The following is a 17,487-nucleotide window of genomic DNA, read 5'->3' as shown; positions in this document are numbered from 1 at the left end:
TGTCCATAGTATTGCTGTTTGGAGTAAATACCTTGGCTAGATGGTCTGCAAAAAGTCTGGCTTTTTCTCCATCACTTCTGGCCCAGTTGGAATCTGACTGGTTACGTAAGGGTGGAATGTGTATTATTGGCCTCTTGCGGTTTTTTATTGGTCTCCAAATGGAGTTGTCAAATCTGTTCAGGTTCGAAACATATTCATAGAAGGATGCTTCTTTTGCCTCATTAATTTTAGCCTTCAGTCGGTTGGTCACTCGGTTCAGGTTGTTCTTGTCAACTGGAGAATGTGTTGAATGCCATATTGCTCTTGCTCTTCTTTTGTGCGCAATAAGTTCTTTGATTTCTATTGGGATGTGGTAGATTTTATTTGGCTGGGCTATTGTTGGAGTTGCCTCCTCAACAGCTTTAGTGATCACGTTGTTGAATGTGCTTAGAGCTTCTTCTATGTCTTCCTGAGTTTTGAGACTTATTCCCCAAGGTAAATCGTCTTCAATTTTTGTTCGATACTTATCCCAATCTGTTTTTCTATTGTGTTGTCTGGTGGTGTGTTTTCTGTAGATAATAAAGCTGCTAAATGTCGCTATTATTGGTGAGTGATCTGAAGACAGGTCAAAACTAGATTTTACATCCATGTTTGTTGAAGAAATGCCATTAGTAACAAATAAATCCAGAAGGTCAGGAATTTTCTTTGGGTCGGTTGGCCAATAAGTGGGTGACCCTGTCGATAAGAAGGAATAGCCTTTTTGTTCTGCAAGACTTACTAGTTGCCATCCTTTTGGAGTTGTCAACCGGGAGCCATATGTGGTATGTTTGCTGTTGAAGTCTCCACCTACTATAAATTAATAGTCCAACGTAGAAAAGAAGTCATCAAATTGTTCTTTTTTGATGCTGTGTCGTGGCGGACAGTAGACTGCTGCAATTGTGAGATTATAAGATAACGATTGTACTCTTATTGTTGTGGCTTGTAGAAATTCTTTTTCGTACTTTGGCAGTTCTTCATGTTTTATGGTGTTTTTTATCACAATTGCAGTACCTGCATGGGCTGTTTTGTCTGGATGAATGGTGGTGTAAGTTTTGTACTGTGGTATGTTGAAGTACGATTTTTCAGTAAAATGTGTTTCACTCACCAGTAAGACATCTATCGAGTTATTATGAAGGAAAATTTCTACTTCATTCTTATGTTGTAGAAGGCCATTGGCATTCCATTCTGCAACTTTTATTATGTTATTGAATTTTATTTATGAGCGTTGTCAATATATTCATTATCATACTGTTTTGTTGGATTATTTGCTGGAACATAGCTTTGAATTCCTCAAGAAAATGATTCATGGTGTCGTTGATATTTCCTAGTTGCTCCCTGTTGTTGTTGACCGCATCTGCATAGCTTTTCCTGGGTTGTGTATAATTCTGAGAAGTTCTTGTTTGTTCGTGTTGATTTTGTTGGGTTTTTGGATATTGGTCATATTGTGTTTGCGTTATTGAAGTTGTATTATTATCGGTTGTTAACTTTTTGTTTTGTTGGATATTTAGTCTGTTATTTGTATTTTGTTTAGTTTTCATAAGGTTGTTATAGAATTCACAACCTTTGTAATTTGCAGGGTGGGCTCCACCACATAAACAGCACTTTGCTGGAGAGTCTCGGCTTTTCTTGCATGCAGTTGTGTTATGTGGTCCTCCACAGAGGAATGGTCTGTTACAATATGTCTTGGTGTGGCCATATTGTTGGCACCTTGTGCATTGGGTGATTCCTTTCGATTTCCTCGGTGGTTCTATTTTTATTGCTCTGTTACTTAGGTACTGTATTTTATACACATCTTTATTATTTGGGGCTGGTTCCAAGTCCACAAAAAAGATATTTAGTGGTTCTTTTGTTGACCTGTGTCTACCATTCATTATATTCCTTGTTCTGTGTCCAGAGTTTTCTAATTCCTGCTTGATTTCATTTACATCAGTTGTGTGATGTAAGTTTTTTATCACTATCCTGAAAGCTCTCTCATCTTTGGGTTGGTATGTATGATGGATAACATTATTGTCGCGCATAAATTTTATAAATTTTCTGTAAGTTTCTGGTGTTATGCTATTTACTTTGATAGTATTGTCGGGCAAGCATTTCGTGGTATACTGATCATCTTCTGCTACGCTTTTTAGTTTTTTGGCCATTTCAGGGTAGTGAACTACCCCGTAAATGAATATTGGGGGTGGTTTCGGAATTTTCTCTGAAGCGGCATCATTTCTTGTTGTAGTTGTTTCGTCGACACTCTTTAGAACATCGAATCTATTTTGGATTGTAATGTTGTTGTTGTTTTTGTTGTTAATTTTTCTCCTCTTTGTTGGCGCCGACCTTACTGATTGCCATGGATTTTCTTCAGACTTATTTGTCTCAAATCCTAGAAATTCTTCTGAACTTGTTGATGACGTTCTCACTATGTAAGAATTGTTTGTTTTTGTTTGTGTTCGATTGAGGTTAATAAGAATATCTTCTAACGTACTTGAGTTCTGTGATTGGTCACAGAATTGTTCGGTTGAGGTATCCATGCTCATATTGAGTAATTTGGCGGCACGCCAATGAATAAAGTAAACAGACGTTATCTGGATTCAAGAAATCCAGACCATCTGTTTCGATTGTTTGTTTTCTTTCACTTTCGAGTCTTTTTTCTCACTGTTGTTTTTGAACTTGTAGTGTCTTTTCTCACTATTGTTCACAACGTTTGAAACGTTTTCTCACTTGTACTTAACTTCAATCGTTACTGGATCGAAATTATTATTTTTCACTTCGCAAATTACACGATTTGCGATTAATTTTCCCGGACCGTCGTGAATTACGACCGACCTGCGCTCAGTCCACCGGAATATAATAAAAAAAAAATATAAAACTTTTTCTCTTCGTAAAATTGCGGAATGATATAAGAATGAACGTATTTTTTAGCTTGATTCGAAAAGCATCTTAATGTTAATTTTCGAGAACGTTTTTAAATGACGATGACGTTGACAACCATGAAATTTCAGCGACGGACAATGACATAAAACAGAAATGTCAAAAAATACGACTATTCTTATATTTCCTATATAATTCCGTAATTTTATGTATAGTCGAACACCAAATTCGCCAGCTGGTGAACGAAATCGATGCTAATAAAAACTGTTTTTGAATGTGTTCACACTGGCCGCACAAACTACATCAGCAGGCAAAAGAACGGTTTGATGTGAAAAATTCTATTAGCCTTTTTCAACTTGATTATATGCCCTTAAAAGTTGTTTGTGTTACTCCAACCAGCAGACCAGCAAATTGAAGGATCCGATCGGTCTTATATAAGTCTTATAAATGTTACTGCAGACATTGGGCGAACAGCCACGGATATCACTTGAGAACATGAAAACGAGACTCCTTGCCTTCGACGTCACCTTCTTAACATGTTGGCACCAGCTGAGGTCGGATGTGATGGTTAATCCTAGGTCTTCATGTGACTCCGTCGTAGCAAGTTGGTGTCTATCTAGAAAGTTATGGTGTCTGGTGTTCTGCTTGCCGATGTGCAGAACCACGCATTTCCCGAGGTTAAGTGGAATCAACCAATCTAGGAATTCTAGGGACTAGCCCGAAAGAGGATCGAGATCCGATTAAAGTAGTACAGAATCTGTGATGGGGTTGTTGAAAATCTTCGTGACGTCTGCAAATTGCAAGCAAGGAGATCTCAAATTACGGGGTAATTCGGCAGTATAATTCAAGAAAAGGGGGGGAATCAATACCGTTCCCTGGAGAACCCCGCTGGTCACAGGTCTAGGCGAGGAGGAGTCAACAGAAAAACTACTGTAACGTTATCTTCGCTTAATTAAAACGTCCAAGTTATTAAAATTATTTATTTACACTTATAACTTCCAAACTAACTATGACACTAATATTTATTTTCACTCGTATTTATTTCCACTAGTCGCTTGCACTGTGAACTATAACTGTACTTGTTAAGTACTCCTCCGCTGGGCTTATATAGGCGCCGGAAACATTCAGGTACCTTCGCTGTTGTTCCAGAACCTAACGACCGCTCTAGTTCTCGAAAGGTCCAACCGCAAGGGCCGGACTGGTTACACTGTCCCCTCCTTAAGCCTGTTCTGTCCCAGAACAGATTTAGTGAATTTCACAACTCGCCAATTCAGCTAGTCCAATCCACAACCGAGCTTGAGAACAGCTAATTTCCTAACTCCAAAGCGTTGAAGGTCTTCTTTCAAGCTATGCAGTGCCGTCCATAGATTCTGATAGGTTGGCTTCCGATAGGAATATTGCTTGGTGACTAGGTAATAAATGAACCGACCTTCAGCCTTCAATTTCAAAACTTTTTCGATTCTTGTCTGCTGTCGCAATAGTTCTTCCTGACGTCCAAATTTATTTCTGAATACTCTTGCTATTCCTTTGCTCATACGAAGGTCCTTCGCTACGCAATCAGCGAGAGAGTATTCCTCAGACACGGTAAAGAGATCTTGATGTACTTCCTGTGTAACGCCGAACCGTTCAACGCGTGTCTCACCATAACAATCCATAAACTTCTGGTAATCGCTGCTACCTTGCATCGGGGCTTCCACAAGACGTACTTCTTCTTTGTCCTGCGCGTACGGGGCTAATCGGTTGAAATGGACGACCTTTGGTTTTCCTCTGGGGGGCTTCCTTATCCGGTAAACTACATCATTTATCCTCTTGATTATTTCATACGGTCCCTCCCACTGTCTCTGCAGCTTTGGTGAAAAACCTTTCCTCCTTTGTGGATTATGTAGCCACACCAGATCTCCAGCGGTGAATCCACCTTCAATGGCCTTGATGTCGTAGCGCATTTTCATTCGGTCACTTGCTTGCTGCATTTGATTGCGCACCTTGTCATGAATGTAATCCAGCTTATTCCTTAATTTACTAACGTAGTCCTCCCCAGCTACGTCTTCTCCAGGCTTACATCCAAACTCTAAGTCGCAAGGCAGTCTTATTTCTCGGCCGAACATTATACTGGATGGAGTTTCCTTGGTAGATTCTTGAACCGAAGATCTATATGCCATGGTGAATAGATGTAAATATTCATCCCAATCCCGCTGGTGATCAGAAACTACTTTGGCTAGATGTTTTGCCATGGTCCGATTCATTCGTTCGACCATGCCGTCTAATTGTGGATGAAGAGGTGTAGTCCTGGCCTCTTGATTATAAATACCGTAGGCTTCCACCCATTTCGTGAAATAGTCCATCGCTTCCAAAATGTACTTGTTTCCATGGTCTGTTTCGGGAAAGGGGCCAGCGATGTCGATAGCTACTCGTTCCATGGGGGATCCGACGTTATATTGCCTCATTGGTCCTTTTCCTTTATCATAAGGTCCGTTAGCAGCAGCACAAACCTTGCATCTTCTACATTCGTCATTATCGTGTCGTACCGCTAACACGTATATAGATACATAAATTGATAACAGCCGACTCAGGCATACTACAGATCTGAAGTTTATTTACAGAGAAAAACGATACTGAAATCGTTGATTGAAGTATAAATTGGTTCATTGCAGAATCTAGTTGAACAAAATATTATATTCAGTAAAATCGGAAGTCATTGTGAAATATACACACAGTTATCTCCGATCCTTATCGTACTCTTCAGCTGTGAAGTTGAATTATCTAAAGCGTTCCACACTGCGACGGATACTTCTAGTACAGGATGTCTGATGGGGCAAAGGACGAAATTTCTCTCAAACAGTTGTTCGATGAAATAGTAAATTCAAAAAAGGAATTGAAAAACTGTATCACAGCATTTGAGACGAGGCTATTGCTGGAAATCCAAAATTTGAAAAGTAGGGTGAACAATCTCGAAGAGGAAAATCAAAATCTGAGGAGGAGAGTGGAGTGGAACGAACGTGCCCTTATTAAAAACGATATTGTTGTATTTGGATTGAGAAAGGAGGGAACTATAATTAGCCCAGCACTTGTTACTGGAGAACTAGGACGCCTCCTGGATATAACAATTCAAGAGTCGGAGGTGAGCGACATTTTTCCTCTTGGAAGGTCCCAGAATAGTCCAATAAAGATTGAACTGACAACACAACAGAAGAAGAAACTTATTTTCAAGAACGTGAAAAAATTGAAGGAACCGGAATTTCTATAGTGAATGATCTCACGTCACAACAGCGAGAGGAAACGAAAATATTATATAACCACCTCATAAGCGCTCGACAACAATATGAGGAAAGATCTTATATCAGGGGTGATAAACTGATCGTTGGAAAAAGAATATACACCATACAAGATCTAGAAAAAAGCGAGGATAAAATAAAACCGCATAGTGCTCCCCATACACCTATAAGTAAAAATATACAGGATACCTCAGAGGGAGAAAACATTGTGGAAGAAGAAGGTGGTTCAGTGCAAGGTGCTACATTAAAGCCTACTGATACATGGTCTGTGAAGAATGCTCGAGTTCGGAAGCTTCGAAACAGAACATTAATTGAAAAGTAAGTGGGACACCCTGTATGAAGTTCTTTATTGTTTTGTGAATGTCTGTTGGTTGTTTGAGGATATGGACAAATTTATTAGAGATTATCACAATGAGGAATTCAGGACTAAACTGGTGGATGACATACACAATTTCGACCAAGGTGTTATAGGACAAAATTTTAAAATATTCCAAATGAATATACGGAGTGCCCAAAAAATTTTGATGAATTGGAAATATTACTAGAAACCATTAAACATCGTTTTGATATCATAATTCTGACGGAAACTTTTCATGTGGCGGATATAAATATGTTCAGGATGAAAGGATACAATACTATATATAACGAGGGAATATTCAACAGAAATGATGGTGTAATGATATATATTGAGGAAAATATTACTTATGATTGTAGAAAAATACTTATTGATGAAATGTGTTGGTTAGAAGTGACAGTACAAGAAAAAAGTGGAAAATCCCTGCTACTAACAGCCCTATATCGGTCGCCGAAAATATCTTTGAAACAATTCAATATGGGTATGTTGGAATACCTACAAAATAAAGACATAGATATGAAACATGTGATTGCAGGTGATGTGAATATAGACTTACTGAGTGATGAAAATTTTGTTGAAGAATATAAGAATATTATGTCTTCATGTGGTTATGTTTCGATGATAAATCGACCAACCCGCCCAGAGAGCAGAACTTGTCTCGATCACTTCTTCGTGAAGGGTTTCAACTTGCAAAGCGAAAGTGCTGATGCATGTGTTTTACAATACCTCGTCACAGATCACTATCCTGTCATATTAACTTTAGATTTTGAAGTTACGTATAGGAATGTTATTCCTGAGAAATATAGGAAATATGTCAATTACAATAAACTCAAAGATCGATTAAGAAATGAAACATGGATGAAGGTTTATGAGGCGGTCGAAGTGAACGAGATTGCCGGCAACTTTGTTTCTATTTTGACTGAGCATATTGAGCAGAGCACCAATATTGTGAAAATAAGAAAAAAAGATAGAATAAGAAAGGAATGGATCTCACCTGCTATATGTGAATTAATAAACAAAAAAAATGAATTATACCGCAGGCTGAAGTTGGATCATAATAACTTAGACCTGAAAAATGAATATACTAGAGCCAAAAATCACATTAAAAAAAAGATAAAAGAAACATAAAATATTTACTTTCAAAATTGCATCCAAAAGGCAGGTTTAGAATCAAAAGCATTATGGGACTACGTGAAAGACATCTGTCACGGAAGGAAATCGGAAACTAAAATAGATAAATTGATAACTGAAAATATGGAAAACATCCAAGGTGACTTTGAAATAGCTGAAGCATTCAATAAGTATTACAGTGAATTAGGAGAAAAATATGCTGATAAAATAAAAACTCCCAATGATTTTGTCGACAGATGTAGGACTGTGGAGAGTTCCTTAATTTAACCCCAGTAGAACCGCAGGAGATAATCAAGATTATATCGGGCTTAAAATCAAAAAAATCCGCTGGCTTCGATGGGATCAGGGCCGAAACATTAAAAGAAATAAAGGAAGAAATAACGGAACCCATAGCCTACTTGACTAACACCTGTTTTCAAAAAGGATCTTTTCCTGATTTCTGAAACTGGGAATTGTAAAACCAATATACAAAAATGGTGATAAGACGCAAATGACAAATTATAGGCCAATAACTCTAATTTCCAACATAGGAAAAATCATTGAAAAGTTATTAAAAACCCGAATAATGAGCTATTTAGACAAGTATAGCATATTATCAAAAAGGCAATTTGGATTCCGTCAGGGTATCTCAACTGAGGACGTCATAAGAGAATTAACAACTAAGATATATAGCCATTTGGATAAAAGCAGGCCAACTTTAGCTGTGTTCATCGATTTGGCGAAAGCATTTGACACAGTCAGTCATGAGAAGTTGATGGAAAAATTATACAACTATGGGTTTCGGGGATCGATTTATGAACTGATCAAAAGCTACCTTTCCAATAGAAAGCAAATGGTTGAAATAAATGACAAGCTTAGTAAAAGAAGGTTAATTACTTTCGGGATTCCACAGGGCACCGTTCTTGGTCCGCTTCTCTTCCTTATATACATGAATGGGCTGTTGGAGATGGAAGTTGATGGTGATATTCTGAGCTTTGCAGACGATACTGTAGTTCTGTACGAAAGTACATCATGGTCAGACTTGAAGAGGGTAGTGATTCGCGACTTTGGTCAAATAGTAAAATGGTTACAACTGAATAAACTTACTCTCAATCAAGCCAAGACAAAATACATACCGTTCAAATCGAGTAAAGCTGTGGCAGAAGATATTGGTGACATACACTTGGACGATGAGTTAACGATTCCGAAAACATCCTCTGTGAAGTACCTTGGCGTAATGATCGATGAACATTTAAAATGGGATGCTCATATGATATATTTGACAAAAAAGTTGAGGGGAATTTTTATATCAATTCAGATTTGTGAGGAAAACAATTGACAGCTTGAAACATCTTAACATCCTATACAATGCTCTGGTACAGTCACAGTTGTCATATGGAATAATTGGTTGGGGTGGTGTACTAGACTGCCATAAAAAGAGATTGGATGTCATTCAAAAATATTTCTTGAAAGTGATCCATAAAAAGGAGATATCCTTCCCCACCAAAGCACTTTATGAGTTGGCCAGAGTACCCGATGTCAGGCAACTCTTTGCACCCAGCATCATTTTGAATGTTTTTGAGGGAAAAATACCTGTCAAAAAAAAGCAGCATCAACACCAAACAAGAGCAATGGCACGTGCTTTTGAACGTCCAAGATCCATTAAGAGAATAGGCCAGAGATGCTGCAGTTACATTGCCCCCAGAATATTTGATTTAGTGCCCCAAGAATTAGAGAATAAAAAGCATAAAATTTCCTTCAAAAAAACACTACAAGAATGGATAATTAATTATGAAAAAACAAAGGTGCACAGGATAATAAATAACAGTTAAAAGAATAAGTATCTAATTACAAAATGCTCGGATTTGACAAAAAAAAAACCAATGTGACTTAATATGTAACGATTCGGTTTTTGTAGAATTTGAATTTACATGGCTTTACGATGCAGATTGTAATCGTGTCATTTCAGTTTTTCTTTTTCTTCTGATTGTCCAGTCATCACCATCTTATGTTCATGAAATTTTTCTGTGGTTAATATTATAGATAGATAATCAATTGTTTTCATGTGGAGGGCTTATTTTTGTATTTTTGTCGGTTGATTTTGTATTGCCTTGAGTGGGTTGTGCTGATAGGATTTTAAGGGGACAATTTGTGGTACATATTAAGAAAATGAAATTAGTTTGTACGAACTGTGCACAGTTGATATTTAATATCGGACTCAACAGTTGTAATGAGTTTATATTGTGATTTACGAATAAACTCTATTCTATTCTATTCTATTCTATTCTACACCAATCTTTAACGTCCCTCTTACAATTTAGCCAATAAAATCGCTGCCTGACTTTTTCCAACGTCTTGGTTATCCCGAAATGTCCACCTGAAGTTCCATTATGTAGTCTGGTCAGAATGTCTGTCACACGGCTCTTCGGCACAATCAACTGAAGTCTCTGCTCAGTTCCATCTTCATTTTCCCAACAACGTTTCAAAAGACCTCCATCAATCTTCAACGTTTCCCATTGTGCCCAATACGACTTTATATTCTGGCTCAGTCTGGATACTTCTTCCCAAGTAGGTCGTCTACCGCTCTTCTTCCAACTCAGGATTACTTTCAAGTCGTTATCTTCCTCTTGTGCTCTTTGAATTTCTTCAGGTAGCCCGTCGTCTTCGATTACGGTGGTTCGCCTTAAATCGATCTTTTCTTCCAGGCGCGAACAATTCTCGGGACAAGATCTTCTTGATAACGCGTCTGCATTGCGATGGCTAGTCCCCGCTCTGTGTTCAGTGTCAAAGTCATACTCTTGCAGCCTCTCAATTCATCTAGCCACTTGTCCTTCCGGGTTCTTAAAACTCAGGAGCCATTTCAAAGCAGCATGGTCCGTTCTTAGTAAGAATTTCCTTCCGTACAAATATTTGTAGAAATGTTCTACGGACTTGATCACTACTAAAAGTTCTCTCCTGGTCACGCAATAATTCTCCACAGGTGGTTCTGATATTGTGCTTCCAGTTGACGTTGCCGGAGGATTCAAGTTATTTATTTGTTCTGCCAAGATCTTCACGAAATTGGTGTTCGTGAGTATCGCAAAAATGTTTTCGGGTACTTCCCTCGTTGACCTTTCGCTTACATCGGGTTGTTCCATTTCGACCACCTCTTCTTGATTGAACATGCTTTTTGTTTTGATGTTGATCACGTGGTCTTGTAGTCTTCTGTTTCTTAATTAATACGCACGCACATACACACAAGCGCTGCTACCGTGTGAGGGTGGATACTCTTACAACTGATGAAACGGTTTTTAACAGAGTTTATTCAAAAATATATTTCTACACACTGGTGGATTACACAAAATGGGTGATGGTCGCTTGAAGCTATTAATAGTGAGTGTAGCCTTTATCTATTCGCATTCCCAACAGAACTGGCTTCTGCACCATTAATAGCACGTGTACCTAACTTAGTTGCGCTTGCGCATTAGGCCGAACATAATATTAGTTGTCAGCAGGTTGTTTTATAGAAATGGACTGGTCCCAAATCAACTTTGGCCAGCAGTTCCTACTTCGATTGGATTGAAGATAATCAAGTGAAACTAATTCAGGCACTATTATAAAAGATTTCTTACTCGAAAATGACTATTGTCACACGCAATTTCTTTTTTTTTTCAATCAACTGTGAAACCCAGGAGCAAACCATACCGCACCGTCGACGAACTGTCGCTATCTGTTCTTTGTTCCATTGGTCTATGATAATACCTATATTATTAGGTTATGGCCCATGTTCACTTCAAAGTAAAATGAGGAAGGCTTATGGCCGTTTTCAATAAACTTATCTATCCATCGTTTCAATTACTGACGATCAGTAACCATTGGTAACCATTCTAAAATATATCTACAGATAGATCATAGAAAAGAAATCACATGCATTTTCTATCTTCAGTAACCGAAACAATGGATAGATAGGATTATTGAAAACGGCCGTAACTGACGATTAGTAACCATTGGTAACCATTCTAAAATATATCTACAGATAGATCATAGAAACGAAATCACATGCATTTTCTATCTTCAGTAACTGAAACAATGGATAGATAGGATTATTGAAAACGGCCTTTACTGGCGATTGGTAACCATTCTAAAATATATCTACGGATAGATCATAGAAACAAAATCAGATGGTTTTTCTATCTTCAGTAAGTGAAACAATGGATAGATAGGTTTATTGAAAACGGCCGTTAGTCCATACCTTAGAACATAGATATATGGAATGGACATTCAGTGCTACAAATGAATGTTTTGTAGTACACACATTCGATGTTTCTCTGTCTAGCGCGACACTAAGGCAGTAGCGTAATATTGAAAAATTTACATACTTCCTATCTATCTCACTACAGTCTTTGGAATATTCATTTTCCACTCCATCTATCTATGTTCTAAGGTCCATACTGCTAAATCTATGTTTTTTTATGAAAAATGAGTTTGCTTCATTGTATTTTATGATTCGATTCTAATTTGTTTCACACTGACAATGTCACATATTGATTTTTCGAGAAATTGTAATTTAGATACAGTAGTAGGTGTTCTATACTTGAAATATTTGTAGTGTTTTATTATATTTTATTTTAGTATAATATTCTATTTTAGGAATATTTGGGGTCGAATGACAACACTTCCCTTATTCGTCAGAAAGCTGATTGGGCTAAAAATATCAATGAGCACAAAGCCGCAGCCGAGATGTATCTATCTATTGGGGATACACAGTCGGCTATCGATATATATGCAGAAAGCGGTTGGACCGAACAGTAAGGGAATTTACTCTTTTTACCTTATGAGTTATTCAATTTCTATAATGAGTAAAATTTATGTGATAATGTTTGCATGTTTTTGCACAACCTTATTTCAAGACTTGTTATATAGCTTAAGCTCAAACATATGTGTAACATGAACTTAAGATAAGCCGGCTAAACCACAGCCCATTGGCTGAAAATGTATCAGCTATAGAAAAAAAAGTATGGAGGGCGGAAATTTTCGGCAATTGAAAAAAATGTATAAAAATAGCATGTAATTCTAATATTCATGAAAATAATGGAACAACACTCCTGAACAAACAAAAACGGACAAAGAAAATGTTCAGATAATTCATTTCAAAATAACTTTTCAAGGTGTGCATCGATTTTGATCATCTTGTTGTCTATTTGTAGCATATTTCATCTAGCTCATCACTTTATGTCCAGTTTGCAGGAATTTCAATTCAATTTGATGGTATACAGGATAGAACTGAAAGTTGCAATTTCCTCTAAATTTCTGAACACCCTGTGGAGGTAATTAGTGACGCAATGATGTCCCTTCAAATTATTTTTTCATATGAATTTTACATATTTTTAATAAATAATAATGTAAATATCCGTACATAAATGGACCTTCATTATTCAAGATTCGCTCTACATGTTTCGCCCTATGAAGGCATCATCAGGAGCTCTATAAATTGAGAAAAATAGAATAACATATTTCCTTATGAAAATATTAAAGCGGTGGGAAAGGCTGACAATATCTATCTCACGAAATCCCGAAGATGCCCGAAGTGGCGATGACTGCCAGTGGCATACACCTATTATTCTTATTTTCGACGAATTAACTCTTCTGCAATTCGGAATGAGATCAAATAATTGCAAGAATTCACGCAGGAGCAAATAGATTATTTCAATTTTTCAATTGATTTCATTTCAGAGACTGGGCGTGAAAACTCTCAAAAATTTCAGAAGACGAAATTCTCACACAAATGATTGTTGACTATTTAAGATTCATATTCCGTAAGAAAAATTGTTCTTGCACGGCTTGCAAACTACCCATTTTCCGTATATGACTTCAAGATGCAGATCTGAGACGTGTTTTCCATCTAACTCTGAAATTTTAACTACTGTCAAAATAAGATTTTCACACAAATGATTGTTGACTATTCATAATCCGTAAAAAAATTTCTTGCACTGCTTGCAAATTACCCCTATTCGACCCCTTTCCGAATATTAAAGTAAAGTAAACGTTTATTTCAATAATTATAGCTTCAATTACAAAGATTAAATAAGTCGAAACGCCACATTTTACCTATAAACTACAGAAATTTACAAATTCTTTAAAGTTATAAGTTTCACAATAAGTCAAGAATTTGTAGAGCTCTTTCTTGAAACTATTCAACATCGTTGATGACTTGGAAAAACCATGGTCAAGTACATGTACTATTATTTGCGTTTATGTAATTCGTAAAATAGACGTTAGTTTGTGGAGAAATAACAATAATCGATAAATATATAAATCATGAACAATCAGAATTTTGTTTTTCCTCTATTTCAGTCCAAATATTGTCTACTTCTGAGCAACAAAAATTCTACCAATGTCCGAGGAACAACCCCAGAAAATAATACCGTAAGATCATACTGGAAATTTCCATGATAAATTGTCAGCAATGTATCAGCATCTGCTTGTTTTTTCACCACATTCAGGCTATATACTGCAGAGTTCAATTATTTCCTTAATTTTTCTATATGGTTATGAAATAAGACGTGTTACCTCCTTCTGAAACTTTTTAGGGTTTTCACACCCAATTTTTGTTCCAGAGATTGGGAGTGAAAATTGCCTCTCTGATGTTTATATTCAAATTGATGCATTGTATAATGGAATGAAACTCACATAATTCTGCCTGAAGGAAGATTCACATTGAAATCTCCCATTATTATCATTTCCAATTTTTCATGTTGGCACCTCTGTAAAATGGAGGTGATTTTCTCCAAAAATGTGTTAACTTCACTCCCAGATGGTCTATAAATACAAATAGCTAGCTATAAATTTGGTTGAGTTCAAAATGAACTGGCTTAAGGAACATACAAAAATATTGGCAATAGATGAAATGTCTTCTCTTTCTTTATAATCATAATTTTCACTTCCATGTTTACTTCTTTGTCTGTAAAATTGTGAATTGTGATATCCTTCAAAGTTGTAAGCTCTCAGTTCATCTGTGCCCTTTCAATGTTCTGTTATACTGAAGAGGTCTGGTTCAGTTTGAATCAGAAGTAAATCATTTGTGTGAAAATCTTACTCTGACAGTAGTTAGAACTCCCGAGTTAAATGGATAAATGTTCGTGCCTCAGATTGGCAAATCGAAGTAACATAAGGGAAAGAGTTCAGTAGGAGTAGTCTGCAAGCAGTGAGAGAAAAATATTTTACGCAATATGAATATCGAATAGTCAATCATTTGTGTGAAAACCTCATTTTGACAGTCGTTGAAACGGAAAAGGGTCGATTAGGGTTAGTCTGCAAGCTGAGCAAGACATTTTTTTACGAAATATGAATCTTGAATATTCAACAAACATTTGTGTGAGAATCTTAGTTTGACAGTAGTTAGAACTTCCGAGTTATATGGATAAATTTTCGTGCCTCAGATTGGCAAATCGAAATAACATACGGAAAAGGATCGAATAGGGTCAGGACCAGACTCAGTGAGGCTTCATTTAACTTCGAATTCATGAAAAACACCCTGTTCGTAGTTTTTCATCATCATTTCAACATTTTCTTCATCTGCATGTATGATTGTAAATTAATTATTGGTTGCCCTACCCGTGAATCATGTTTTATAAATAATTGTTTTGTGGTCAGACTTCCTGAGGAGTAGAGCACTTGAATGAAATGGAAATGGATTTAGAACAATAATTCATTGAAAATAATCCACGGATGGGGCATATCAACGATTCATAGAATTTGAGAAAATCGCGAGTACATGCAGATAACTCAAATATAAAAATTATGATGAAAAACTGCATACAGTGTGTTTCTCATGAGTTTGAATTTGAATATAGTCTTGATGAGTCCGGTCCTGAATTTTGTCAAATTTCAAATTTTTGTTTCATTGACACTAACAACTCCAACCTGATAATGAATTTTCAGTCGAATCGATAGAAAATATCAGGAGGTTAGCGAAACGAAAATTAACTTCCCTTCCCTGTATATCGGAAACGAAGAACCTGAAAACCCATAAAAGGTGTTTTCGAACTCAGCTCAATGCCCTCTATTCACGGTTTTCGTTTTTCCGTTTACTCGTGAAACACCCTGTATATAAGTGTATAAAATTCAAAAATTTAACTCTAAAAAATCAAAATCAAATTGTGGAGGAAAAATCACTATGCTTCAATTGCTTGGGCTCTGAACACTCAATTGCTCTAATTGCTTGTCACGATGATGTGGATACTTATTTCAACACTCAACTAAGTAACTCTGATGAATATAAACTCATTAAAAATTCAACTTCTTTTGAGAATTTTGATAATTGTTTCTTATTACCTTATACTTGCCGTAGAATTCTCACAAGGTACGAGTACTGCTTCGAGTACATCTTCTCTCTTCTAGCTACAGTATGTATAAATATAACACATTCCGGAGGGTTAATCAAGGTAAAGGCCCTGTTGGATCCAGGTTCATTTATTACTGAAAATTGTGTCAAAAGGCTTAACCTACCAACTTTTCAGCAGAATATACAAGTTTTAGGTATTTTCAATTGAAGTACATCTATAAAAAAGGTAAGAAAGGTCACATTCACTAATGAATCAAATCTTTCTGAATTTATTATTAACTGCTACGTTGTGAATGAGACTGCCTGTACACTACCCCAAATTAAGCTGAACTAAACTAAAATTATTATACCAACGAATATAAAACTAGAAGATCCGACATTTCTTGAACCCTCGACTATTGATATATTTATTTATTTAATGACGAGGTATGGAATACAAACGGGCCGAATCCAGAATACGGTATTCATCTAGTTTCAAAAACAAATATATCGTCTATAATACAAATGAAAAATGAAACAATATTTTAAGCAAAAAAAAAAATTCATACACATACATATACCTAAAAAAAAACCTACAATTACTCATGAGGAAATATTCCTAAAGGTAGCGTTTTAACCGGGCCAGTGATACGTGCCAATGAAAATGCGCTGTGATATGAATAGAAATTTTTTTTTACCTCTTCATTGTATTCTTAAACAAAAAGAAAACAATTGTTCAATCAGAGTTGTGTTCGATGGCTCAATGAAGACAACTTCAGGATTTTCACTTAACGACACCATGTTGAAAGGGTATCAGACTCAACCTGATTTGTTCGATATTCTCTGTCGTTTCAGAACTTTGATTTACGTCTTCACCTCAGATTGATTCATTCATTCATTGCTGCATCCCGCAGGAATAAATCTGTGCGAATAGACCTATACTTTCTTAGGGCTAATTGCGACTGTGTGCCCTTCTGTGTCTAAAGAGACCCAACCGTGACCTACAGATCCTTCCACACTCCGGGCATGGATAGTCACCAACCAGATCTGGCTGCCGGTGTATCCTTCTCGAGTCTCCATTATAACTGTGTGCCAAAGACCTCCACTGCAGAGACACTGTCTCTATCCACTGTGACCTGTCTAACGCTAGTTGTTCCCAGTTATGATTGGCTGATTTTAGGGATGGATGTAGTACATCTTTAAACCGCTTATACTGGCCTCCTGGTTTCCGGGCTCCCTCTGTGAATTCGCCATACAGAGCTATTTTGGAGAGTTTTGGTCTTGCATTCTCAGAATGTGGCCGCTCCATCTGAGTCGGGCCCTCGTTACTTGAGTCTCAATTGTTGTACAACTCGCAACAGATATTGCCAAAATGTTCAGAAATATAAAAGTTAACCCTGATCCATCAGAAAACCTTGAATGCATTTAACTCACAACTGTCACTTACGGATCCAGATCAGCACCTTTTCTAGCAACTCGTACCCTCAAAGAACTCGGCCTTAAAAATAAGAATAAATTCCCTTTAGTTTATCGTTGCATAGTAGAACAATGTTAAATTGACGATTACATTTGTGGTG

The 17,487-nt window shown here is 36.8% G+C and overlaps 2 protein-coding genes across 2 annotated transcripts in view; both read left to right on the top strand.

Annotated features, from left to right (window-relative positions):
- LOC123323050 (intraflagellar transport protein 122 homolog) overlaps positions 1-17,487 on the top strand; it is a 216,085-nt gene that overhangs the window by 77,381 nt on the left and 121,217 nt on the right. The window contains exon 9 of the mRNA XM_044911251.1: positions 12,238-12,395. Coding sequence (XP_044767186.1) covers positions 12,238-12,395 — 158 coding nt within the window. The remainder of the gene's footprint in view (positions 1-12,237; positions 12,396-17,487) is intronic.
- On the top strand, positions 6,665-7,849 carry LOC123323051. Its single transcript, XM_044911252.1, has 2 exons — positions 6,665-6,979; positions 7,034-7,849. The coding sequence occupies exons 1-2, from the start codon at positions 6,754-6,756 to the stop codon at positions 7,624-7,626; spliced, it is 819 nt and encodes a 272-aa protein (XP_044767187.1). The 5' UTR covers positions 6,665-6,753; the 3' UTR covers positions 7,627-7,849.

This window comes from Coccinella septempunctata, chromosome 1, assembly GCF_907165205.1.
Source record: "Coccinella septempunctata chromosome 1, icCocSept1.1, whole genome shotgun sequence".
NCBI classification, from domain to species: domain Eukaryota; kingdom Metazoa; phylum Arthropoda; class Insecta; order Coleoptera; family Coccinellidae; genus Coccinella; species Coccinella septempunctata.
This window is presented reverse-complemented; position numbering and strand designations above follow the sequence as displayed.

Excerpts from the sequence above, each read along its gene's own strand:
- LOC123323051 (XM_044911252.1), top strand. The coding sequence starts at position 6,754 with ATGTTCAGGATGAAAGGATACAATACTATATATAACGAGGGAATATTC. Across the intron at positions 6,980-7,033 it reads TTTGAAACAATTCAATATGG|GTGATGTGAATATAGACTTA; the intron begins GTATGTTGGAAT and ends ATGTGATTGCAG.